A 26830-nucleotide genomic window follows, 5' to 3' on the forward strand; every position below is an offset into this window, starting at 1 on the left:
CACATTAGCAGCCCTTTATAGGAGTAGATCCTTAGAGGAAAACTCATCATTCAGACGAACTGTGCTTTGCTGTGCTTGGAACATACAGAGCTGTGCTTCCAAGTAAACTAGGCATCTGATAAAATTATGTCTATGGCTACCTGTAAAACTTAACTGGGAGGTAGGGCAAATGGTCCTACTTAAGTTGCAGTTCTGTACAACCACAGGACTAACATGTAATTTAAATGCAGGATAGTGTAGATGTTCTGTGTTTCAAGCACTCATAAAATGTGATCAGAATGGTTTCCCTATGTTCAAAATAGAGCAGAAAGACAGAGTTTGGCTTGCAGTAAAATACTACTGCCACCTTAAAATCATAATCTACTGCTAGCTGCCAGATCTAAACAAATAGTGGTTCAAATGCTGGATTAAAGCGGCACCAGCTGTGAATTTACACTCTTGTCAGGAGCAGTTATTGCAATGCTCACTGACTTGATGCCAAAATAATATTAATTTCCATACTAAAATGCTAGTATTTAACTTCAAGTCCTTCACATAAAGACTACTGTGTATCCTCACTCATTCTGTTTTAAACATTCACAATACAAAGTATCCTGAAGCCTCCAGGATATCTCAGGAAACGTCCTTCAGTATCCTGATCAGTTTTCTTCCAGTTATATGACTTTTTTTCTTCCTCCTCCCACTGTATTCTTTCCTTTATCCTGATGTATATATAGCCTACCTTGCAGAATTGCAAGGGGAGCTGGCAGGGATCCAGGACAACCTGTCAGCACAGGCAGCAGTGAGGTGATGAGTCAGCAGAGGCACTGTGTGTCTTTGCAGTTGGCTGCAGCACTGCTCAATTCCAACCTCCCTGGAGGTAACTCTTGTCTTTGACATTGAAAGGTGTCCAGATTTCCCGTTCATCTTTATTTTGATGAAAGGGAGGATGTGTCCTTCTCTGAACCTGAAAACATGGAGCTGCCCTACAAAAACTAATAACCCAAGGAACAGAGGTTCTGTGTGATCTGAGGATTTTTGAGGCTTAACCTGAGAACAAGGCTGCCAGTTTTGTAAAGCAATTCATTAAGAACCTTCACTAAACTGCAGTGTTAAAACTATTTAAAAATAGCATAATTTCACTGCATTTGTGCCACTCTGCATTCTGTACATCCCCAATGTGATAGCTGCACACAGAAAAATCCAGTAATTGCTACATACACTGGGATTATTTAGAATAAGATTAAATTATCTAGGGTTCAGAAATAGATGTCTACTTTTAAAGGAGTTATGTTGAAAGGACATAAAAGGAGCCAGTTGTGTATTCAGGTATTTATTTTGTCTTCATTTTTTTAAACTGCTTCTTTAATAACAAGAGTTTAAATGGCTCCCTCTTGTGTTAAGAAAAACACAGTATTCTGTTTGGCAAAAAACAGTCCTTGAACAGAAATTACAACTTACCTATACTTATAGGGAGTAGTCTAGTTATCAGTATGTTGTGGTGACTGATGAGGAGACTTGCTGCTCAGGTACTCTTTGAAACTACCTAAAAGAAGATCCTAAGCACGAAGTACCTAGTTACCTTTCAGCTGCATATGCTGACGGGTAGGGAAAAATAGCTTGTGATTCATATGTATTGCACCCCATCTAATTTGCTAATGCAGACTAGATTATATTGTGTCTCAGTCCTTGTCCTTAGGTATAAAGCTCTGTAACATCTCAGCACAGAATATCTGGATTAGCATAGCTTAATTTACTTCTGGTGTTTTACACAGGTGAGCAAATCTTCACGTTGCAAGGGGTGGGAGGAAAGTAATGAACCGGAGGAAAGCTCTGAGCATAAATGAGTCAGTGAATGGCAGTGAGGAAGCACAAATTGGATTTCAACAACCAGTTTTCAACAAATTTCAAGTCTTCTTTCCTTCTTTCTATTACTTATTATCTGATGAAGTTTTCACTTAGGCTTTTAACTCTTGAAAGCTTTCTTCAAATAATTAATACCTATAAAACTCTGAAATTAAGCAGACAAAGTCTGCTGAGACTTTGTCATAGCATGTGGCATACTTTGGTAACTTTGGATATTAAGCAATAATCTTGGAAATTAACACAGAAGAGGAAAAATCCTCATAGGACACACTAGGGTCTTGGTGACCTTAAGAGACAAATTAAATGTATGAGGAAACACATGTGTGCATACACAGGAAGTATCTACCATAGCTTTTGAGACAGCAGGTCCGAAAAGCTTTGCTTCAGGACAACAGATGTCAGTTCTGTGATTTCTCACAAAATCTGTTCCTGCATAGTTATGAATAAAAAACAAAACAAAACCAACCAAACAACAAAACAAAAAAAAACCAAAACAAAACAAAAAAAAGGAAACAAACCCCTCTCAAACCAACCAAAACCAAACTAGGCTCACTTCAGAGTGGCATTAATCACACTGATGACTTTAGAGCTTGATAAAGCTACTTTGCAGATAATTCTCTTGGGATAATCTCAGTTCATCTTGTTCCAGAAGTCTGGTGGTACAGACACAGGAGTCTGTTTACTAGTTTGAAGGTGGGGGCTTTAAAATACCATATTGTAAACTCTGCTGAATTAGTTTATCCTTTGTAAAAAGATTTCCCTGTTGCAGCCTTACAGGTTGTTAACAGAATGAATGACAGTATGACTACAAATATCAAATTATATGCTTTTAAAATCTATGACTTTGAGAAGTAAGAACAAATTATTTGGAGAAAGATACAGAGGGAGTTACCACTTGCTCACAGAGAGGAAAAAATTACTATGGTGCACAGAAGAATCATTCAGTATCTTAGTTTCTTGTTTAAGAGCTTGTATAGTGGCATCCCACCATATATTTCCACACTTCAGAGAAGAACTGGTGAGAGTAGACTTAACTGAAGAGTAACTGAAAGGATTTATCAAATCTAAAGTGTGTACTTAAGCTCAAAACTGCTGTTTTGAAAAGATCTGACCAGCTGCCACCTGGGACTAGATACATCTAACCTCAAAAATACTCCTTTTATCTATCCAACCAAGCAAAGTTAGTTTTCTGAATTTAACCACCATCATGATCTCTGTGGATCCAAGCCAGCTGCCCCATATTTCAAGTCTGACAGGACAGGGTGAGGTAACTGGGCATTTCATTACCTATTTCTCTTGAGGTACTAATTCCAAAATTGTTTGGAAGGTACCTATTAAAGGATTTTGAGTTGCATATTAAAATATTTTTATCTTACATATGGCCAAACACTTCTACTCAACCAATAATCTAGTGACTGGGGTACCTGCCAGGGAAAGTATGGGAGACCGAGTTTCTCAGATGGAGACCATTTGGTATCTTCCCTCCTGGCATTTGAGACCTAATTTTTCTAATCAGTTTGCATTTCTTCCAGCATAGCTTTGCCTTGTGAGATATTGGCATACCTAAAATGGGGCCAGTACAAGTTTATTTCATGCTTACATTGCTTTTGTTTCAATGCTATTATGCAAAATACTCTAAGAGGCAATAGTCAATCTCTTTAAAGGCTGAAAACTTTGAAAAGGTTTTGCTTTCTTCTTGACCCAAAATAAAGGGTCATGTTGACCTTATTTATTTGCTTTGTGGCAGGAATACCCACTTGAGACACCAGGTTAAGTCATGAGGCATACTTGGGTTATCCTTATCATGTAATTTTTGCATTCACCTTAGTAAAAGTGTAATTGTGGAACTCCAAATGATTATGTGCAGGGCTCCTTTCAGTAAACACTGAGAGGAGAACATGAGGGCATGATAAGCACCTGCAAAGCTATAGCTTTGGAGGTGAGGATAATTAATTCTTGCAACAGGAAAAAAGGTTATCCTGAAATAGTAATGGGCAACAGAACTTAGCATTTGTTAGCTTTAATACTGAAATGAGACATATTGGGGCCTGTGGTGCCACTGAATCTATTTGTGGCACGAAGTTGGAATTTGGGTAAGCTAAGGTAGGGCATGTAACAGATACTTTGGATAGGGGTGGAGTACGTAGGCTTTTGTTCTAAAGTCACTGCTGGACACTTTTCACCAAGCTATTGAAGAAAATATCATTCCTTTGGGTGCCATTTTGTCCAGCCTCCACTACAGCTAAGGTTTTGTACACTAGAAATTATGCAGTGAGGCTAAAATTAGAAAGCATTCTCCAAAGAAACCTCAGGCCAGTACTCTTGACACTTTTCAGAAGGAAAATTAGGTTTGTGGTTTCTTAGTAAGCTTTTGTACCTCATTTCTGCTTAACCTCAGGTGATGACAGTAACCCAACCCTTAAACAAGGCTTGGATTTGAAATTTAATATTCCTTCCTTGTGTGTGCAGGATTTTTGGAAGCAAACGATAGGTATGCTGATTTAAACAACAATTTTTCCATGAGAGAGAGATTTTGGCAGTGGTTGTTTTGCATCTACATGATAGCAAACCTCACTGTTTTAAGTGCAGGTAATACCACCATCAGTCAGGTTTTCTGACTTGTGTGTAACTCTTCATAGTGAATGCTGTAGCCTGATTTAACATAATCCAGCTTTTGTGTTAGTCTCTTGGCTGTCAGGTGGTTGAAAGGCACCACAGTTTATTCCTAGACCCAAGCTAACAATTTACACCACAGCAAGTACTTGCAACTTTAATGGACTGAGAGATTAAAAAAAAAAATCGCATTCTATTTATGCCATACATGCATCTTTCTTTCTGGCAGACAGTATGAGTTCAGCAATTCCTCTAGCTTAACTACATTATGTTTCTTTAAATAAACCCACTGCAATCTCGCTTACTGAAACAAAGAAGTGAAGGTTTATGTATAACCAGTTTCCCTCTGATGCCTCCTGTACCGCTGGTTTTCTAGGCCTCTTCCTATGCAAGGCATTTCAGCAATGTAAGTGGATGTTGCATAATATGATTATGTGCTGCTCTGAACTGAGGAACGTGTCCCACTTGTGGCATATTACACACTGCTGCCTGCTTCTTCCATTGGAAGAGAAATTATGTGATAGTGATTTCATATTCCTGGCAGCAGTCAAATGCTACAGCAGAGGATTAGGGGATTGAGGCTTTTTTTTTTTTTTATTCTCTGTGTACTGAAAACCAGTATCGCGTTCGCCCACCCCCCTTATGCCTTTAGCTCTGAAGGGAAAGATTACATTTCAGTTAATCTTTTTTCCTCTGTGTCATTCCAATAGACCAGCCTAACTCGCAGTACAGGAATTAGCGCGCGTGTGTGTAATTAGGGCTTAATAAAATCAGCCTCTGAATACAGGCAGTGTATGTACCGCTGAGGGAAGGCGGTGAGCTCACGCCTTGTCTCCAGCACCAGCCGTGTTCGCCATCCAGGGTTGACTGCGTTCCTCCTCTTCCCGCCTGGCCGCCCGCCCGGCCGCCGCAGTGCCAGGTGTAGCACATCCCATGGGGAGCCGGTCGCCCCTCCCCGTCCCTCCCGCTGCGGAGCGGGCTGGCTCGGCAGCTGCCGTCGGGATGCGCAGGCGCGGAGCGCGCGCGCTGGGCGCGGCGGGCGCGCGGCGCGGGATGCGGGCGGCGCGAGCGCATGGCAGGAGGCGGGAAGCGGAGGCCGCGCGGCGCGGCGGGAGCCGCCGGAGAGCAGGTGGGGCGGGGGGAGCGGCGGGACACGGCCCGGGACACCCTGGGAAGGGCGGCGGGCGAGCTACGAGCGCCGTAGCCGCGGGGCCGCAGGCCTGGATCGGAGCGGGTGCCCTGTCGCAGCGTCGGTCCCCGGCTCCGCGCTCCTCGCTCTGTCTGCTCCGTCGCTGTGAGGAAAGCCCCAGGGCCCCTCGTTCTCCTGCGCGGGAGCCGCTCCTCCCCCGGGGCTTCTCCCGGGACCGCCGCGTTTGAGGTGCGCTGTGCCCGGCAGCCGCCGCATCATCCCAGCGGGAAGCGCTGGGTACGGGGCACTCGGTGTCGCTGGATACCTGGCGGCGGCGGCCCCATTTCGGAGAGGAAGTGTCCTCCGCGTTGGCCTTTCCTAAAAACAGGAAAGAAACCTTGCTGCCTTCTTTTTTTTTTTTTTTTTTAATTTTTATTCTTTCAGGTACGGAGTAATGGAGGCTACTGCTCTAGTGGAGCGTATGCTCAGTATGGATATTTCCTCGTCTGCTTCGGTTTACGTTACATCATTTTTAACAGCAACTTCAGCTTTAAGCTACTTTTAAAATGCTGCACTGTAAACTGCACTACTCCTGATGGTGAATAACACAGTAGTTCAGACAGTAGAGACTAGAGGACTTTTGTTGTGTCATTTAACCAGACATGACAAAATAGTATCCCTACTTTCAATTATCTGTAAACATCTAAATTTATTAGATAGAGGCTGTGGTGGGATTGGAAATTGTCATTTTAAAATAATTTAGAACTTAAATTAAACTTTGGGGTTGCTTAGTCCTTTGCTTAATTAACTTATAGAAGACCTTCTGTTGGTTATATTGACCCATTAACATAAAAGTAGCAGTTTACTACTTCATACATGTTTAGCACATATCAGAGACTGCACTTCTAATGGATTCTGTCCAAAATAGGTGTTCTAATCTGTATATATGCTGCTTTAACTAACAAACATGCCCTAGTGGTCCTAATCATTGTTCCTCCATGAATATAAAACTTTGTAAAATCCTTTGGTGGAGCTGACAGAAATCAGCTAAATTAGCTGTGGGCTTTCTTTTTTCATCTACAGAGCGAAAAAAATGGAGCTGTCAAGAAGAGAAGATCAAATCAGGCAGATATTCCTGACAGTCTTTGTCAAGAAGCAGAAACATGTTATCGGCTTAGACTGCCTGAGGACTTCTACAAGTTTTGGAAGTTTTGTGAGGAACTAGATCCTGAGAAACCAAGTGGTGAGGTTTTAAATTTTGCCTTTTCTAACTTTCACTCTCAAAAACAGCCTGAAAGCAGACAAAGTGGAGGTGGTCAGATGCATTCTAATGCAGCTTCAGTTTGTGGTTTAGATGCAGGATATTTATGTGAGTGTAAACAGGAATCCTGGATATAATCAGATGTATACTTCAGGCTTTCTAAAATATGATTACTTAAATTGTGCAATACAGAGGGACTAAATGTTGTCTAAATCTACCTTTCATGCAGGTACATTTAAAATGTTTGATATGGAACTCAAGTTTCCTAGATATATTGTGGTTTAACCCTAACCAACAACTAAGCACTGTGCAGCCATTCATTCCCCCTTGGTAAGACAGGGGAGAGAATCAGAAGGGTGAAAGTGAGAAAATGTGTGGGTTGAGCTAAAGATAGTTTAATAGGGAAAGCAAAGGCCACATGCAGAAGCAAAATAAAACAAGGAATTCATTCACCACTTCCCATGGCCAGGCAGGTGTTCAGCCAACTCCCAGAAAGCACGGCTCTGTCACACGTAACAGTTACTTGGGAAGGCAAATACCATCACTCGAAATTACACTCCGTCTTCCCCTAGTTTATATACTGAACATGATGCCATATGGTATGGAATATCCCTTTGGTCACTTGGGGTCAGCTGTCCTGGCTATGTCCCCTTTCAGCTCCTTGTACATCCACAGCTTTGCCACTGGTGGGGTGAGAGGCAGAAAAGGCTTTAACTCAGTGTAAGCACTGCTAAATCTGGGTTTCAACCTCCTCAAATTTATTATATAACAGAATGTGCCATCCCTGTGTGCTCTAGAAATGACAAGGTTTTTTAGAGTTATAGAATGATTTGGGTTGGAAGGGACTATTAAAGTTCATCTAGTCTAATCCCCTAAAATAACCACGGACATCTTCAACTAGACCAGGTTGCTTAGAGCTCTATCCAACCTGTCCTTGAATGTTTCGAAGCATGGGGCATCCGCTACCTTTCTGGGCAACTTGTTCCAGTGTTTCACCACCCTCATCTTAAGAAATTTTTTCCTTATATCTAGTCTAAATCTACCCTTTTATAGTTTAAAACCATTACCCCTCATTCTATTGCTACAGACCCTGCTAAAAAGTCTGTCCCTGTCTTCAGCACCTAAAATATTTAAAAGCTGCAGTCTCCTTGGAGCCTTTTCTTTTCCAGGCTAACAACCCCAGACTTCTCAGTCTGTCTTCACAGGAGAGATGCCCTAGCCCTTTGATCATCTTCATGAACCTCCTCTGGACCCCTTTCAGCAGGGCCAGGTCTTTTCTGTACTGGGGCCCCCCAGAGCTGGATGCAGCACTCCAGGTGGGATCTCACCAAAGCAGAGGACCAGAATCCCCCCCCTTGACCCGCTGGCCATGCTGCTTTTGATGCAGCCCAGGATACAATTGGCTTTCTGGGCTGCAACTGCATGTTGTCAGCTCATGTCCAGCCTCTGACCCACCAGCACCCCGAAGTCCTCGGGAAGGCTGCTCTCAATTTGTTCATCCCCAGGCTTGTGTTGATACCAGGGCTTGCCCTGACCCAGGTTCAGCACTTTGTACCTTGTTAAAATACATGAGATTCCCATGGGCCCACTTCTCAAGCATATCCCCGTTCCTCTGGATGGCATCCCACCTTCAGGAGTGTCAACTGTAGCACTGAGCTTGGCATCATCAGCTAATTTGTTGAGGGTGCACGTGATCCCACTGTCTTGTGTAATTGATAAAGATTAATATTAAATAGTACTGGTCCCAGTACAAACCCCTGAGGAACACCACTCATCACTGATCTCCATCTAGACATTGAACTGTTGACGGCTACTTCTTATGAGAAGTGTAATAACTCTCAAATGAAAGCTATCTGGACAAAAGAATGTCTCAGCTCTCCTTGTCTGGTAAACAGTGTTTGATGGAATTTGTGGAAGCTTTTGATACCTGAGTGACACAGGAACTGCATCTAGATATCCACCCACCAGAATGTAAATCAATTCATGCTTTGCTTTTCAGATGCACTTGTGTCAAGTGTTGGACTTAAACTGGTTGGACCATATGATATTCTTGCTGGAAAACACAAAAAACCAAAATCAACAGATGTGAACTTCAACCTTCATTGGAGATTCTTCTATGATCCCCCAGAATTCCAGACTATACTTGTTGGGGATAGCAAAACACAGTATCACATGGGATATTTCAGGTATTTAATTTCCTGTATGCTCTTGCAGGACCATAATTATGCAGTTTTTTGTCCTATTTTCTCCATGAGACATGATTTGACACTTGCACACAATCATCAAACAAGAATCTTTCTCTTCTGTAATAGGATATTAACGCATGGCTTGATATCTTTTTATTAAAAAAGATCACAGGTACTGGAGTTGGAGACTAGATTTAAATATTTATTAAACTACCTCCCCCAGCCATCCAGAGCACCTTAATCTTTAACTTTTGCCATGATACTTGGAAGAAAAAGTCAAATGAATTAAAGGGAACAGGTATTCTCTCTGCATGTATAGATGCAAGCTCTCTTTAAGGCATGCTTTAAGATCTTAGAGCTTTAGATCTAGGGGCATTTCTTGATAGGTCTGAAGAAGATGGCAGCATAGTGAGGAAGCAAATTAATTTTGCTTTGAAATAAGAGAAATGGACACACCTTGACTATTTGTGTGTACTTTTTCCTCAATAGGGATGTGCCAGATGAGCTCCCAGTGTGGGTTGGTGCAAATGAAGCTAAGAAGGGCTGTGTGATTTCACAACTTGGTGATAATGTCTTTGCAGCAGTCAAGTAAGGTTCATACTTACTTTTACTTATAAAAAATAGAGTAGAAACTGTTAATTGTGAGGTGTGGAATAATGCAGCTAACTTATTTACATGTCTTTCTAAGAAATTCACGCTTATTTTCTGCCACTGCTAGCAAGTCTTAAGGTTCTCTTGAAAGCCTTTATAGGTTTTTTGACAGTGTTTTCCTTTCAGAATTAAAATAGATAATTGTTAGTTATCTCATTCTTTAAATATGTTGGCAGGGATAGGCTCTACAGGGGAAAAAGTACCCACTGGGTGTAAAATACTTGGTAAGTAAAGGGTGGGCATCTCAAACAGTGGTGAAGGAAATCAGAGTATCGCAGTAGCATCTGGCTCTTGCTCTTGCCTATGTAAAAATACATTTCTTTTGTATATAATGAATAAATACAAGAAGTGCCATTTCTGACCTTGGGGCAGGATAACATTTATATGGATATGTAACTCAGGATGATTCATGAAGCTTTACGTGATTCTATGTCAGGAACGTAAACAACAGATCTCATCCCTGCCGGTTAAAAATGGAAAGCTTTCTAAGGACAGACATGTGTCAGTCAGCGGAAGCAGGCTGAATAGTGGCTTCTGCAAAAGAATCCTTGTGCAGTGCAGAGTTAAACGAGGACATTTGTTTTGAAAGCACCATGAGGAAACTCATAAATATGTATTTGTGTGCGTCACTTGGATGACAAATGGTGTATATGGCACGAAAGCAGCAAACTGAATTCGTAAGATAGAAAGATGAACAGCTACTGAGTTCAAGAGAATCTTCAGCACCTGCTGATTGCATAAACTAGGTGGTAATGCAGATACAGATAAGAAATGCCCAAGTACTGTCTGTGCCAAACTTTTCTTTCTTGCTAAACGAGCCTTGCATTTCCAAGTCTTTGTATAAATAAACTCAGGACTGCTACTCTTCATTATAAGAACTGGAGGTTTAGTGTTTAAAAGGCTATAGATTTGTTTATTTTCTGTTAAGGCATGGTTTTTTCTGTTTGCAGATTATTTTTGTCGAAAAAACTTAAGGAAGTGACTGATAAAAAGAAAAGTGCTGTTTTGAGAGACCTAGATGAAAAGCTAACAAGGACAGCAAAAGATCTGGGTTATTCTCTGGAACAAAAAACCATGAAGATGAAACAGAGAGATAAGAAAGTATGACTTTCCTCATCCACTGGAGAGAACTAAGTTCTGTTAAACTTTTTTCATTTCCTTTCCTGTTTGGTTTTTTTTTTTTTTCATCCTTCTAGTTAGTAAGGATGCTTCATTTAAGAATTTTCAGAGCCAATCATCTCTCTCTAAAACTTCAGGAGAGGGAAAATTAATACAAGTGTGTTCCAAATAATAGGACTAAATAAAAACACATTATGCTTGTAAAACAAAATTCAATTTAAAAACAAACAAACAAACAAAAGGAACAAACCACCACCAAAAAAACCACAATAAGGGCAGTAGTCTAAAAAAATAAAACAAATGGAGGGCATGGAGAAAACTGGTTGAAATGGAAGATTAAAACAGTTGGGTTGAATCTGTTAGAAACAGGACCATGGGTAGTAACAGTATGGGTAGTAACAGTATGGGTAGTAACAGTATGGGTAGTAACAGTATGGGTAGTAACAGTATGGGTAGTAACAGTATGGGTAGTAACAGTATGGGTAGTAACAGTATGGGTAGTAACAGTATGGGTAGTAACAGTTTTGCATACCTATCAGAAATAATTATGGTAGGAGGTGGCTAAACAAATGAGGTACCATGCTACACAAGCGACTACAAGGGTTCCTAAACTTCAGAGCTTGACTGGAGTTTTCAGTTATTTTAAACTTCAGCACTTGAAAGTAATTTGAAACTGAGTTGATGTTGTGGAGCCAGGACACTATATTAGGTTTGACCACCAGCAGACAGATATTAGTGTTTAATGCGGTGAGTGGTTTTATGTCACAGTACTGTCTTATGGTGCTATGTTCTGTGTCCTGTCCCTTTATTTAGGTGGTGACCAAAGCATTTCATGGAGCAGGTCTAGTTGTTCCTGTAGACAAAAATGATGTTGGATACAGAGAACTTCCTGAAACAAATGGTAAATATCTTGTTTACGATATTCTTCCACTTTATTTAAACAACCTTCAGTCACACAGGCTCTGCAAAAAACAAACTGCATTCATATTTTCTACGTAGAGTGAGTGGTAGGAGTAAAAGGTAGAAGTCTTAACCATCACACTTGAGCTCAAAGTATTGTCTTTAGATTAACCAAATGAAAATCAATGGAACATGTTACTTCAGGAATTATTATTTCAGATTTAGTAGTTTAGATGATCTTTTGTATTGGCACAGCCATGCAGGAAGTAGATCCAAAAAACTGATCTCTGTTCAGGGATTTGTGGCTTTATTTCTTATCCATCCTCTTCTCCCACTGTTGTTTTAACCAGAATCAGTTCCTTGATGGAAGTTCACCGCACAAATGCTTGTCTCTCTCTATGGGGGAACTCAGAGGGTTGGGCAGGGGGCAAGAATGAGCAGCCAAGGAAAGGGGTAAGCTTTTTCACCAGCAGTTCAGGGTGTGCCCACTTAGTTGACACACAGGTATGGTTTTGCCATAGACTATTCTGTGCAACATTAAATTTATTTACTTAAACATCTGGATATTTGACTTCGGTTTTTTTGCAGCTAATCTTAAAAAAATTTGCAAGGCTATTGTTGATGCTCCTACTGATGATGAGAGAGTGAAGGCTTTTGCACCCATTCAAGAAATGCTGACCTTTGTTCAGTTTGCTAATGATGAATGTGACTATGGAATGGGGTACGAACTGGGTATGGACCTCTTTTGCTATGGATCACATGTGAGTACTACAGGAATCATACTTCACAAAGTTATGCATTATTTTATACGTGAACCAGGAACTGTTCTGTGTTGTAGAATAATTATCCCTAGAAATCATAAAGGTCTACAAGAATATTGTTAATTCATGAAGACTGTTAGAAAGTCACACTTAAGGACATTATTCCGTGTTGAATTTAAAATTGTGCATAGGAAAGCCCAATCCTGCAATCCAGAAGTAGAGTGCAGAATGTCTGATCTAAATATACTGAATAGTTGAAGCCCCCTGTCCCCAACTGCTTGTATAGGCACAGGCACCCAAATTCAACTGGATCAAGAAATGGACTGTAGTAACCCTAGCTGGAAAAATCTGACTCCAGGTCAGCTGTCTGGCTGCACTGCCTCTGGCTGTGTAGGGCACCTCCCACCTGAGGTCTCTTCCCTTTTTCTTTGTTAACAGTGAATATCATCAATAAGTTGATTCACTTAATAGCACTTAATTATACATAAAGATTCTGCTTAGCGCTTTTTGTTCTGTATTCTGTTTTAGTTCTGTATTAAAACATTCGCCCTGTTGATGAAAAGGCTCATATCTGTAATCAGTCTATGGCTAGAAAATAACACAAAGAAGTTAAACATCAACCTAATACAAATGGATCCATACAAAATAGCTTCTTCTAGCAAAACCAGTATCGGTGCTCCAGAGTATCATGTGAAAGATTTTTATCTTTCAATACTAAATGTAGGCCCAGAAGAGCTGTGCTGAACTTTAGTTAAAATGTTTAGTCATTGAAATGAAGGAAAACTTCCTGCTCTTACCATGCACTTTTAAATCACTAATGTGTTTCTTAGATTTCCTGTCCTGCTCTCTTAAGTTCTGTACAGCGTCTGAAAATGTGTGGTATTTTCCTCTGATATCCTGCTCATTTAGGACCCTTTGTTCAGTGACTGGGCTGCTTCAGGTGCTTAAATCTTGTCTGCAACTGGAAGGGCAGTGAAGGAAACAGTTTTTCCCGGTTGGCTTGAGTAGGTGAAGGCAAACACCCAGCTTTAGCGCTTTGTGCTTCTTGATACACGAAACTAAACCCTGACAAAGTCCTGCAGCAGCAAATTACATGTTTACAGCAGTATCAGGTGTCTTCTGTCTATCTTAGGCAGCAGTTTGAAACAGCTGTAACTTTGCAGCTGTTTTCTAAAAATAGAAACCTTCATTTTCTTGTTTAGTAAACAGAAAGGAAAAAACAGCAACTTCACACTTAAGTTACTTGGTGGTTTGGTCCCTGCCAGCTTTAGAGCTCATACTGGGAGCTGCTTTCTGGTTCTGACTGGAGCCTTCCTGTCCCCTTGCTTACAGAGCCAGAGAAACACTGACACTTTATCTGTAGCCCAAGACAGGGAAAGGGACTTAAATCTTGTAGCCTTCATATAAGAGCTATAATCTGCTTACATGTGCAATAATCATTGCAAATGCTAAATACAGTCTGACATTTTTTACGTTTAAAGCGCTTAAATGGTTACTACAGGTACCATTGTAATCCCCTCGAGCTGTGGAGTGTGACAGGACACAGGACTTCAGCCACAGGCTGGAGCTCTTCATACTGTAATAGCACCGTCATTTCCTGCACCACTAAAAATAGTTTTCTATCTCAGGTAGCCCCGCCTGAGCGTGCTGTGGCTGTGGCTGTGACAGGTGTAGCATGAGGATGTGCTCAGCCACTTTGGGAGTGGGTGAAGAGAGTGGTGCCCCGGGATGAACAAAGCCTTGTTTTCCCTGTCTCCTGCAGTACTTCCACAAGACGGTGGGCCAGCTGCTGCCCCTGGCTTACTCTCTGCTGAAGAGGAACCTCTTTGCCGAGATCATCGAGTCGCACCTGGGCAGCCGGCGGGAGGAGGGCCTGGACCAGCTGGAGCCCTGAGCCGGGCACCGGGGCTACGGCGGGGCGGGCAGCCTTGTCTGTCTGTGTGTGGGGGGGGCTTTTTGTACTCGGTGGCGGTGTCTTGGGGTCAGTAAAGCTTTTCATAGGAACGCGCTGTTTCCCGGTGCTGGCTGCGCGCGGCGGGCCGGGCCCGGCGGGGAGGGGGTGACGTGTCGCCGGGCGGGGCTGTTGCGGCGGAGGGGCGGGCGGGGCTGCGGCCCGGACACATCCGCGCCTGCCCGGGCTGCGCCCCCCCTGGCGTGAGGGAGAATGGGAAGGGCGGGCTGCTGCCTCACACTGCTTGGAGCGCCTGCAGGCACCGGCCAGGTGACTGAGGCAGCCAGCTTGTTCCGTACACACCTGCGGAGCCTCACGTCCGTGCTCCGGGTGATTGTTGGTGCCGTTCTGCGCCTCCTCACCCGCAGGTGCAGCGTTCCCTTACAGCAGCGCTCCCGTCTGTGGCAGAGCACTAACGCAGGTCCTGCACTCCAGGGGCTGGCTCAGTTTGGAGGAAACAAATGACGGTACAAGACAAACATGGAATTCCACTGCAATTGCTACCTTGCTAATCAGAAGTCATCCCCAGCTTTCAACACTAATCTGGACACTTAAAAATGGAACCAAATTGATTTTGTATAAAATAGAAATGGCATGTTTTCAAGTTCATTGGCCCACAGCTCTGTGAGTTATTCTTGGGCAACTGATTGAAATAACAGTCCATAAACAATGGAAAATAACATTTGCTCTGACTCAACAGACCTGCCACCATACAGTGACTTCCATTGTAGTAAGTCACAGCATTACTAATGACAGTAAGAAATACTAATGACAGAAAGTAATACTGATTACTACTGACAAAGATTACAGGCCAGGAGCAACATGCTCAAATTTAAGTCATTCCTACTTTTTTAGCCACAGATTGTACCTCCAATTCACAGTGTAGGTTACAGTGCTGCAGAAAAGTATCTTCAGTTTTAAATGAAAGAGGTAATCTACTTTTGTAAATTTGACAACTTCCTCCCTTTCACTCAGCATGTTCTATTTATTCAAGCACAAGCAGACAGTGACTCTTTCAGGGGCCTGGAGTTTTGTTTTAAATATAAAAAAAGAGGTACTTTCTTGAATATTTAGTCTTATGTTCTGAACAGAATAGGCCTTCATATTAATGCCCTGTAAATTATACACGTAATAGAAAAGTAGAATCATGGAATGGTTTGGGTTGGAAGGGACCTTAAAATTCACCTTTTGCACTGTTATTTAAATATGAACTTAAATCTGCAACAATGGGGACTTTAGACTGGAAATCCATGCTCAGCTATTAATGCGATGCAGAATGAAATTTGTTACACCAACTGAAAAATTACTGAGTGCTGTTCATCATTAAATGGGAGACAGACTTTAGCAGGGCCTGCTGCAATAGGACAAGAAAGAAGTTTTTACTATGAGAGTGGTGAAACACTGGAACAGGGTGTCGAGAGGGGTGGTAGATGCCTCAGCCCTGGAAGTGTTCAAGGTCTGATTGAGCAGGACTTTGAGCAATGTGGTCCAGTGAAAGTGTCCCTGCCCACTGCAGGGGGATTGGAAGCAGATGATCTTGAAGGTCCCTTCCAACCCAGGCTATTCTATGAATATACATCATCAACAGATGGCTTTTAGACAACAAAACCATCATCCACTTTTAACCATTTTAAATCAGAAAAGCCAACTATTCTATAATTAAAACAAAAACTTAAATGTTTGTTTTGGAAAAAAGCCCTACCTGTGTGATTGGGTTGATTTGGCTACTAATTTGTAGCCAAATACTAGGCAATGCAAAGACTGCACCTTGTAAAATTCATTCTTTCCTTTATCTGCTTACTAGTTTTATATGTAAGATTTCTAGCTGTTAATTTTCTCTCAGGTGAAAATAAATGCAAAACCACCATAAATACTGTGAAAACAATAAAAAAGCATGAACAGAACAATAAATGGTCATACAGAAGTTTTTAATGTCTGATTAAATCATCACAGTAATGAGAATTTTTACTGTAATGATATGCAGCTCTACCACACTATTATAAATAAAAACATTAAGATCAATATTAAATACAGCTCTAGGCAACATCACAGATTAACAAATAATGCATTCTTCATGAACCAGTATCTGAATGGTTGAAAAAATAAAAAATGCTGACACTTTCCCCCTCCCATCCACCACATTTTTTTTCAAATTAGTAACTCGAGTAAGGCGCTGCAAGTTTTACATTAGGACATTTTTGTTTCACAGCACAGGCACACATACTTCCTTACCAGAACCTCTACTGTATGTTTACCAGAAGACATGTCAACAGGGAAAGCTTAGCAGGTTAAGAAGAGTAAACAGATGCACAATTTATATGCAGCACTCGGGATCTACACAAATTATAAAACACAGCAGGGGTGTGAACTGTATTTTAATTCAGATAGTACAGTCTGTAGAATTAGGTGCAAGTTAATACAGCACACATAGCAGTGTTTCAGGAGAGCATTAGGCATGGCAAAAATTTCAAACTGATTTAAAGCAATTTTTGTATGTGTAGTGTGTTTATATTCTTCCATTGTAGGAAAAAAAACCAGACAACTTCCAGAGCTGTCTTCTGTAAATGGGCCAACTCCTGCTCTTTGTGAATTTTCTTCTTCTTCAGGCTTACGCAATGTAACAGTAAATTTTTAACCACCAGCGCTCCACATGGAAGTCTACAGGTGGCTGCAACACTCCTGTTTTAACACAGCCCGATTCCCTGTTTCATTTCCAAACCTGTTTTTAATACAGGGCCTGAGCACTGTGAGTGCACTGGCACATTTCACTTTCTACTGGTTCCAGTTGCTGCAAGAGATGAGATGATGAAGTGTCAATGGCAGTTTTTAACAAAGAAAAATCGGTTAAAATTCAGCAGTGCACTTCCTTAAGTACAGGCATTATTTTGCAGCTTGCCAAAAGTACCAGAATTTTGGTTCGGTGTGTTATTGTACTTAAAATAAAATCATACTGAGTACTTGGTGAATAAAGATGGTTGAGGTAACTGTGATGAATGCCGTACTTGTTATTTTAATTTTAATGCCTATATTTTTGGAATTTTTGCAGTCTTGTGAGCATAATTGTTAAAAGAAAGAAATTTTATCCGACCCCACGTAACAAAACATGATTTTTGTCAGCCAGATTTCTTAATTTTTTCCTCCCTAGTTTAGGCTTATATTATATTGCTTTTTTTCCTCTGCATACATTTGTGGTGGTGGCTTGATAAAATGAATATGAAACAAAATAATCTACTGTAAAGAAGTTAGGAATCTATCAGTTCACCAACTAGTGTGTGTGTTGCTGCTGAATTTTAAAGTCCTGCCAAAGTTTCAAGTACTGCATTCAATTCTGCCCAGCTGCTCAGGTGTGGCTACATATAATTTACACCTCTATGTACTTGGGAGAAAAAAAAGAGCCAAAAGCACTCTATATAGTTGCTTTCTCCTATTAATTTTAAAACCCTGCAGGTTGTTTTTAAATAAAATTTTAATATTACTGTTCCAGTTATCTGCTAGTAAAGGAACAAGGAAATCCAAGGTAACGGCAGTGAAAGTTATATTTGAAAATGATCTTGTATGTATGTTGGATCATAAAGAAGCCATTTTGTTGAAACCCTTCATCTAGTTGTAAACATTTGCTAATCCTCCATTACTTGCAGAGGATTATGAATTATTCTATAAAATCACATTAAAAAGGTAATTAGTTATGTGAGATATTAACTGATTCATATTTAATAGATTTTTTTAATCCATACAAATATAAATAAAGAATGGTAAAACTTCAAGAAAAATAATATACATTTAGTGCAAGTTATGAGTTACATTTCTTCCTACCGTGTCAGCAGTGGAACGTCTTTTGTGGAGAAGAAAAAAATAAAATGACCGTTCTCAAATTTTACAGGGGGGGAAAAAGATCTCCAGTGTTGTAGCATGCAATTTTTACCAGATACACGTATACAGAATTGTTCCAGCTCTTAAACTAGTAGTATAGCAGTATTTTTCCTTATACTGCACAACATTGGTATATATCATAGTGTTTTCAATAATACAAAAATTGCATAAGACCAGGTCACATTATTGATATTTTCTGCAGCAAAACCAGTATTTTTCTTTGAAATGCTAGTTTCATCTGGTTTGAGTTTTCTCATATCATGACAGCACATGGGTTGAAAGAAGCCTCACATGGTTCTTGCAAGGTATTACCTGTTCAATCTGGTTTTGTTGCAGTGGATCTGCACTGCCCCAAGCATTTCATGATGTACAAACTCACATGTTTAATGGCACAAGAAAAACCTCCTTCTTGTGATCAAACCTCAGTAACTCACAGTACATCTCAATATGAGAAACAACTGCTTCAGAAGGGCACACCAATTTTAAAGAGGCTGTTTGTTACGGCTCAGGAGAGAGAGAAATAAAGCTCTTCTGGAATGTAGAAAGGTGACATGTAATAGTTAATACGTTTCATGAGTTAACACAACAGTTTTCAATGGTAAAAAGGGAAAGACCTTTCAGTCTCCACAAGATGGCTCAATTCAGAACAATCCCTCCAGAAACAGGGATTAATAACACATCTCTTCTATGCTGAAGTACCAGGCTGGGGCTGGAGAATGGCACTGCACTATCATGGCAGACCTGATGCCTCGGGACGCATCCAGTGCAGGACAGCAGCTCTCCCTTCCCACACTCCCATCAGCCTTCCTCCTCTCCACATACTCCTCCAGACCGACTCCTGATTGCCAGCAGCACTGTCACACAAAACCCCAGCTCTCGTCTCTGATTTTAGAAGTACTCCCCAGACTAAAGTGTTGTGCTATTCAACAAATGAACCTCCTCTTCCGTTTCCTCTCTCTCCTCAGCTATGGGTTTCAGTTGAACATTATGGAGGCGGGGTCTTGGTTTGCCGTCTGGGCCATATGACGGAGGATATCTTTTTTTGTTATAATGCCAAGGAGGCGCCTGAAAAGGATAAATGGAAGACTGATATTAATCCAGGCAGGGAAATAATAAAGCGGAACATATCTGTAGCCAAGTCCTTTTTGTTGACAGGAATAGAGCAAAAGTAAACAGCCTGATTTTCTCATTTAAACAAAAACATTTTATTAATCAGAATGTTGACGAACCACCAGTTTGATAAAACACAGCAATGCTGAGACACCGTATCAGATGGTCTCTGACAGCTGTAGTCCATTTTAATGAAATACAAGTAATACAAGTAGAGCCCATCACAATTTTTATTTAACTTTTCGCTTCTACAAAAATCAAATTTTGATTAGTGTATGCCAACAAAAAAGTAACAAAGAGGGACAAAGAAAAGAGAGGTATGAAAAAGAAGTGATATTGATCCCATTTAATAAGGGAGATATGTTCCAACCTAGCCATCAGAAGTGATGTACCGCTCGATGGCCCAAAATCCTAACAGCAAATCAAACTCCCCTTCCCTCCATTTTAAAACCTTAAGGATCCTTCCAGTCTGATGCACTGGCTCAGGCTCAATGTATTCTTAGGAGCACACTGTATCAGCCATGAAACTTTTGTAAAATAAACAACAGTTAAATAGTTTTTGGAACTCATGGCTTTAGAAAATAAACTGTGAATACTAAAAGAAAATCTTCATTTTCCAATTTGGATACAGTGCTCTTATGAGAGAGTCTTTCAAAATTATAACTGCGAAACATCAAACAGAGTGAGACTGTCCAAAAGGATAATATCACAAGAGAAGCAAAGAGCAGAATGAATGAGCTGCTGCCCTTATTATTCTGGTTAGTACATTTCAATTTGTCTTATTAAAGGATGCATGAAATACTTGTGAAATATTAGCATAAAGTGAGAACATAATTAGCATGTTTTGCACATAAGCAGCTAAATGTGGTGGATATGTTTAGTAGAGATGTAACTAGCAACCCATGTCCAAATTAAGACGAAGTTTACCACCTATCTAAGGTTAGTTCACAACATCATGGTTAAAACTATATCTAGATTCTGAAGTCAACAGTCAACATAGTAGCATGCCACTTAGTGGCTCTGGATATCACTGAACATTTTATAAAGGGGTGCACTAACTGCTGTAGGTATCAGCAGCAGAACCACAGGACTTTCCATAAAATCATAGGACTTTACTAAAAATAAGAATATTTTTTAAAAATCATGTTGATAAAGGGGGATTACAGGGAAGATCTAATGCTGTGGTTAAAACACGCTTGTCTTTGCTTCTCAGAAGATGTGATACTTTGCTATTTAACAGCTATTTAAAGCTGTCCTGATCAGAAAAAGGAATTGGCATATATGAAAGTCTTAATTTGCATTAGGTGGGGGAAAAAATATTCCTAGGTGTGTGCTTTCCCACCTGGGGAAACCAGATCAACCAGATGGATCTACATGATCTCAACAACACAAGTATCAGAAAGTCTACTGTTTACTTTCCTTTAATGTTGTGACTAACAGTATGTCCACATTAACAGCTTCATTTCTACAAAAGGATTTTGCACATACTGTTTTATGGTTGAATACAAATTTTGAGCATAAGATGATTTCATTGTTCAGCCGATGTCATAAAAGCCCTGAACAGTTCACAAGTTTCATGCTTCCTGACTTCTAATGTGTCTAATTATGAGATCTGATATATCTAATCACCAAGGGTTCGACGTGCTGCTTTAGTTGCTCGAGATGCTCTAATATGTTCTTCTTTGTGATGATCCCCAAGACAATCCTGAAACAGATCACGTTATGCTAATAACTGTGTGAAATCAAATAAAAAAAACTTCTAATCATAATGGAAAAGGATTAGAATAGAGCAAAACTAAAAAAAAAAACCAAAAACAAAAACAAAAGAATGGTTGCAGGAAAGCTAATGAGATAATTAACTGAAAACTTATTTGAAAGTCAGTACCCTTTCCCAGATTTTGCTTTTTTTCTTTTTCTCCCAAAACGCTGAACACAATTCAGTGACCCCAGAGCAACATGTTTCTCATATCAGGTACACATCAGGGAAGCATACTTTATCCCTTCTCCCCAGATTCACGTGTTTTGGGGTTTTAAAGGCACTGAAACTAAAATCTACTTTGTATTTCCTTTGTTCAGTAGTTATTTCTCCTCACACATGAAGATAATTATTCACATTTTAACAAGCCACAGTAGATGAACAAAGTAGTAACTGTGTAAAGTACAGCACTTTAGGTTTGAAGCTCCCCTAGAGGGCCAGGTTATCTGATGTCTCTAGAAACAGCCAAATTCAAACAGATTTTTCGTTCAGGACAGTATAAATCAAGAACAACTCCCTGGAATTCTGGTACAAATTAGGAAGAGTGAGGCACAGTCTTTTCTCTGTCATCAGCACCAATTTCTGCACAATCCTATCTGGATTGGAACCACTATGCTGATGTGTGTCTTTATGTTGTTATATTCTGTTTGCAAAAAATTTGCCAAAATACAAAGTACTCCTTGATGTCCCCAAGGCTATACAAACCCATGGCTAAATATCACCAGTACTAGTATTTATGATCTCCTCTTGTTGTAATGGACAGTATGCTCATGGAATATCACAAATTTGTAAACTGAAGTAGTTCAATAAATATTAAACTTGCTCCTACTTTACCATAAAATAGTTAAAAACTTATAGTAGAGTTTGACATAGCTTTGCATGATGAAGCTTTCTTTAGAGGCGATTTTAACATCAATGTTTCAGCATTCAACAACAGAAATTGAGAAAAAATTTATCACAGTAAGTATTCTTAAGTTCTATCAATTCAAATTTCCAGCCCCAAAACATTGCATGCCTGCACTAACTTCTGTGTGTCAGATCATGATATCCTTTCCCTACCGAGAAAGGCTTTTAAAGTCATGTATGCTTTTGGAAACATTACTTGCCATTCCATACAGGGATGCATCAAAGAAAAAAAAAAAAGCAGGAGAACATTTAAAATAAATTTATTTTAAAATACATCTGAAAAAACCCACTTGGAAACCAATGCAATATTTAAATATTTGCCATTTATACCAGCAGTCCTTTGGCCCACAGCAAAACAAAAAGTCCCACCCATATTTCAGATTTCTTGTCCCATGGCCATTGATCCTAAACATGCGGATGAGCAGACAAAGTTTCACTCCCCACAGGCCTTAAAAGACATGCTAAAGGGAAAGCAGGATATTATGGTAGGAGCATGTTGCATGTCAAGTGTTTAATGCAAGAGATACAGGAAAGCAGAATGGCAAAGGAATAGCTGCACAGGAAAAGATCATGTAAAAAACCCAAAGAGTAATTTAGATAAGAGGCAATTATAATGAACATTTATGTTTCCATGCCTGGGGCTGATTTATTTAAGGGTAATCACAGGACTACTCCCTATAGTCTCATTTACAAACATTCTAAATCTTAAAATTACTTTCCTGAAATATTTTGAATTGTAGAAGCAAAAGTTGCAGATTGAAGTTCCAGAACTAGCAGCAGCTATTTAATTGTTAGTATTCCAAAAACAAAAGCTTAGTGGTAATTGCCATCACTAAACTCCAGAAGATGAGATATTGACTAGAACATTTTCTTCCTTTTCCTCCTCTTTATGAGCCCAGATATTTGTACATGTTCAGCAGCTGCTGGTACATTGCACGTTGCCAGAACATAGATAAGAACAAGGAAATACAGGCCTTACGCTGTGCACCATGCAAGACTAAATTTCTGCGAGACAAGTTTTGTCTCCTCCTCCACAAGCAAATACCAAACTTGCTGAATGGCAGCTAACTTTTAACAGAACGTGGTAAAATTACTAAAATCATCTGCCTGCTTACTTGGAATACAAGGGAGAAGTAAGAATTTTAGAGACATGCTACAGCATAGCACCTTCTTAATGAACAGATGGGCTTCTCAGTTGCAATGCCAAACTTATGGGTTCAAATACCATGATCATGGTGTATATTGCGGTTCAAATACTCTGATCCTGGAGGTGAAAATTACTGTATTAACAAAATGAACAGCATTGCTGCCACTTTACTCACCCGTTGTGTGTTACAAGGCACTGCCTCAGACCCAGCTTCCGGAAAATATCCACCACTATTTCCATTGGTGTGTGGTCTGTCACGGTGAAAGGACTCATATCAAGTATGCTTCTAAGCTTCAAAGGTCGAGGGCTTTCTGCTGGAAGCGATGGGGTATGCTGGGCAAAACAGACTCTGGAACTGCCAACAATCCCTTCCTGCTTCTTTCTAGCACTTTCTTTAAGAAAAAGAGGGAAGGGGGGAAAAACAGCAGAGGAGGAAGAATTTACATTTTTGGAGTAAAGTAAGTTAGTGCAGACAGACAGATTTATCAACAATACCAGACTGATGTTAGTGATGCTGATATTCTGATCTATGCTATTTCGATGTGTTTACATAGCCACTGCTTCATCCCCAAAAAGTCTTTGTGCAGAAATCACAAAAGCTATCTACCATTTAGCTTCAGTCATTCCCTGACTATTACTTTTCTCATTCCAATAAGTAACTCTTATTTACTATAAAGAGGTGGAAAGGCGTAAAAAATAACATGCAGGAAGTGCACAGACAGCTGCTGAAGAAACTGTCAACAATCTCAATTGACAGCTCCCCTGTCATGATTCCAAGGGCTGTAATTATTATTGCTTTGAAACCAAAGAATTTCTGACCACTCTGAAAATGTTGCCTTCTTGTTTATAATGAATTATTTCACTTTTTTGTGAACAGAATCCTCTTTCTTTTCATGTGTTCATCACGCTGGTGACATTCCCTCCCATACCATGGACTATTTCACACAATCATAAAATTATAGAATATCCTGAATTGGAAGGGACCCACAAGGATCTTAGAAGTCCAACTCCTGACCCTGCACAGGACCACACCAAAGATCTCACTATGTGTCTGAGAGCCTTGTCCAAACACTTCTTGAGCTGTCAGGCTTGGTGCTGTGACCTCTTCCTGGAGAGCCTGTTCCAGTAACTGATCACCCTCTGGGTGAAGAACTTTTTTCTAATATCCAACCTAAACCTCCCCGATACAACTTCAGGCCATTCCATTGGGTCCGCTTACTGGTCAACAGAGAAAACAAATTGGTACCTTCCTCCCTGCTTCCCCTCGTGAGGACATTGAAAACTGCAATGAGGTCTCCCCTAAGTCTCCTCTTCTTCAGGCTGAACAAACCAAGTGACCTCAGCCACTTGTTGTATGGCTTCCCATCTAGACCCTTCCTCATCTTTGCTGCCCTCCTTTGGACGCTCTTCTAAGAGCTTAATATCTTTCCTATATTATGGTGCCCAAAACTGCACAAAATATTCAAGTGCAGAGCAGAGTGGGACAATCCCCTCCCTCGACTGGCTGGCGATGCTTTGCCTGATGTCCCTCAGGACACGGTTGGCCCTCCTGGCTGCCAGGGCACAATGACTCAAACCAGCCACAATGCAAGACTAAGCAACTTGCACTGGACAATCTTAGCAGCCGACACGAGTCTTACCAGTGAAAGTGTATTATTAGAAGAATGTTCTGCTATTTCCCCATTTACTCAAGTAAATGCAAAATTAAATGAGTATATAATAATTTCTATACGTCTATAATAATTTCCAAGTTTTGGACATTCACATATGTCCTACATAATGTAATACCATCGTATTTACGGTATTAAGACCATAGGCAAAAATTTTCCTGAAGTAAACAGTGTGGTGTACACAAAACATATTTTAAAAAGCTTTCAGGAGACATTTGTCTCTTTCTCAAGTGTCTTCGTTAAAGAGATACTCCTCAAAAAAAAAGTAGGTTAAGATGCAACTTTCATCGCTGATTTCATGCACCAAATGTTACCGTTTTGTAGCATTTTCTTACATGACAATGCTTTTTTTCCTTTGATTATGGTAGTATCCTCAGAATCCATAGAATTTTTCTTGCTACTGTACAAAGCATTGCACAAGTATCACACAAGTGCTAATACTCACCCAGAGAAAGAGGGTCCAAACAGGGCTTGTGTGCTCATGTGCCCAGGGACAAATTTCCCATTACACAAACAAATTGAAAAACAGAAACCTGAAATAATTAATATTGCGCTTATCTCTCCATAAAACAATCTCAGTTGTTATAATGACAGTAAATAACATACTGTCAGAACAAAATAGGATATACATTTAAAAATTACTCAGACAGTAATTCTCACAGAATCCTGCTGGTCTAAAATGAGAAGTACTCAGTTTTGAAGAAGAATGTTAGTGTAGCATCACTTGAGGAAAATGCCTCAAAAACCCCAACAAAATACCAAATTAGATGATGTTTTGGCCTACTTGTGTATGATTTTTGTTTTTATGACAGAAGACAAAAACAGATGAGCATTTTCTTCATTTCAGAGCCTGCTAATGAAGATAATAATATACTTAATAAACCTGAAATAAGTCTGGAAACACACAGAGTAAATTCTATTTTAAATATCAAATGATATAAAATAAATTAAATTTGCATATATAATAATGCAGTATTGGAACTTAATTACCTATTGCAATAGTTAAATCTCTTCTTAGAGCAAAGCCCACCAGTCTCTGTGATTCTTTTGACATAATAACAGGAAAACCATTATAGCTGGTTTCGTTGATCAAGTTTTCTATGTCTTCAACTGTCATATTATCCTGTGTCAGAACTGCTAAAGGTGGATCGCTTCTTCGAGGTCTCATAACATCAGCAGCCAGTGTTGTGTGAGTAAATTCTTCCTTTGCATCCAAGAAAGGATATCCATTCAGTCGGATGTGTGCCTCATAGATGCCTTCCCTACCAAAGGCATCTCCTACCCACTTACTGGTCATGACTGCAGCCATAAGGGGCACAATATATTCCAGCCCTCCTGTTAGCTCAAAGACAATAACTACCAGGGACACAGTCATCCTTGTCACACCACCTGCAAGAAAAATGGTAGCCAGTAACATTCTAGTATCAGATAATTATGGATTTAGAATTTCCTGACTTCCTGTTGAGAACTACAAACACAACTTTGCCACGAAAAGTCATTTGACAAACATCCTTCTGTATAATACCGACAGAAGCAAATGCAGAAAATTTACACAAAACTTCTAGAAGTGAAAAAGAGAGTTTCAGGGAAAACTCACAGAAAGGGAGATAATAAAGGGAATTGGAAAATATGTACAGTTAATTATTATAAACTAAGACTAAAACTGTGTCTATCTCACACCACATCAGGGTTAAAAGTACTGCGAAATGCAAGGAAATCCAGTAAGATAAGAATTCAAAAAAAGAATGGAATTAATGCAGGAAGTCACAGGTAGCAATTCAACAGTTATGTTGCCCAAAGAATTAGGAATTTAATGCTGTTGCTAATTCGTAAAACTAAGGAGAATTCTAAGCTGATGAAAAGAAAACTTCTTGGACAACAGGAGAAGGCGGGGATTGCATTTCTCTTTTTGTTAGCATTTAAGATGGTTTTTTTTTCTGCCAAGGTTTCTGATG

General features: G+C 40.0%; 2 protein-coding genes across 5 annotated transcripts in view; one reads left to right on the forward strand and one right to left on the reverse strand.

The window, feature by feature from the left end:
* The first annotated feature begins 5492 nt into the window (after positions 1–5492).
* On the forward strand, positions 5493–14469 carry LOC116785401 (histone PARylation factor 1). Its single transcript, XM_032684835.1, has 8 exons — positions 5493–5587; positions 6671–6830; positions 8848–9034; positions 9524–9622; positions 10636–10786; positions 11618–11705; positions 12293–12465; positions 14228–14469. Exons 1-8 carry the CDS (start codon positions 5531–5533, stop codon positions 14357–14359), a joined length of 1047 nt encoding a protein of 348 aa, XP_032540726.1. The 5' UTR covers positions 5493–5530; the 3' UTR covers positions 14360–14469.
* A 1854-nt stretch (positions 14470–16323) lies between these two features.
* The window catches only part of CLCN3 (chloride voltage-gated channel 3), a 72878-nt gene continuing 62371 nt past the window's right edge, over positions 16324–26830 (reverse strand). For 2 of the 4 annotated variants that reach the window (XM_032684831.1, XM_032684832.1), the window contains 4 exons: positions 25866–26264; positions 23381–23597; positions 21026–21101; positions 16324–19351 (listed from right to left, as the gene is read on the reverse strand). In XM_032684831.1, the coding sequence (XP_032540722.1) occupies positions 19193–19351; positions 21026–21101; positions 23381–23597; positions 25866–26264 (851 nt within the window). In that variant the 3' untranslated portion in view covers positions 16324–19192. The remainder of the gene's footprint in view (positions 19352–21025; positions 21102–23380; positions 23598–25865; positions 26265–26830) is intronic. The other 2 variants (XM_032684833.1, XM_032684834.1) reach the window with 1 other exon arrangement.

This window comes from Chiroxiphia lanceolata, chromosome 4, assembly GCF_009829145.1.
Source record: "Chiroxiphia lanceolata isolate bChiLan1 chromosome 4, bChiLan1.pri, whole genome shotgun sequence".
NCBI lineage: Eukaryota > Metazoa > Chordata > Aves > Passeriformes > Pipridae > Chiroxiphia > Chiroxiphia lanceolata.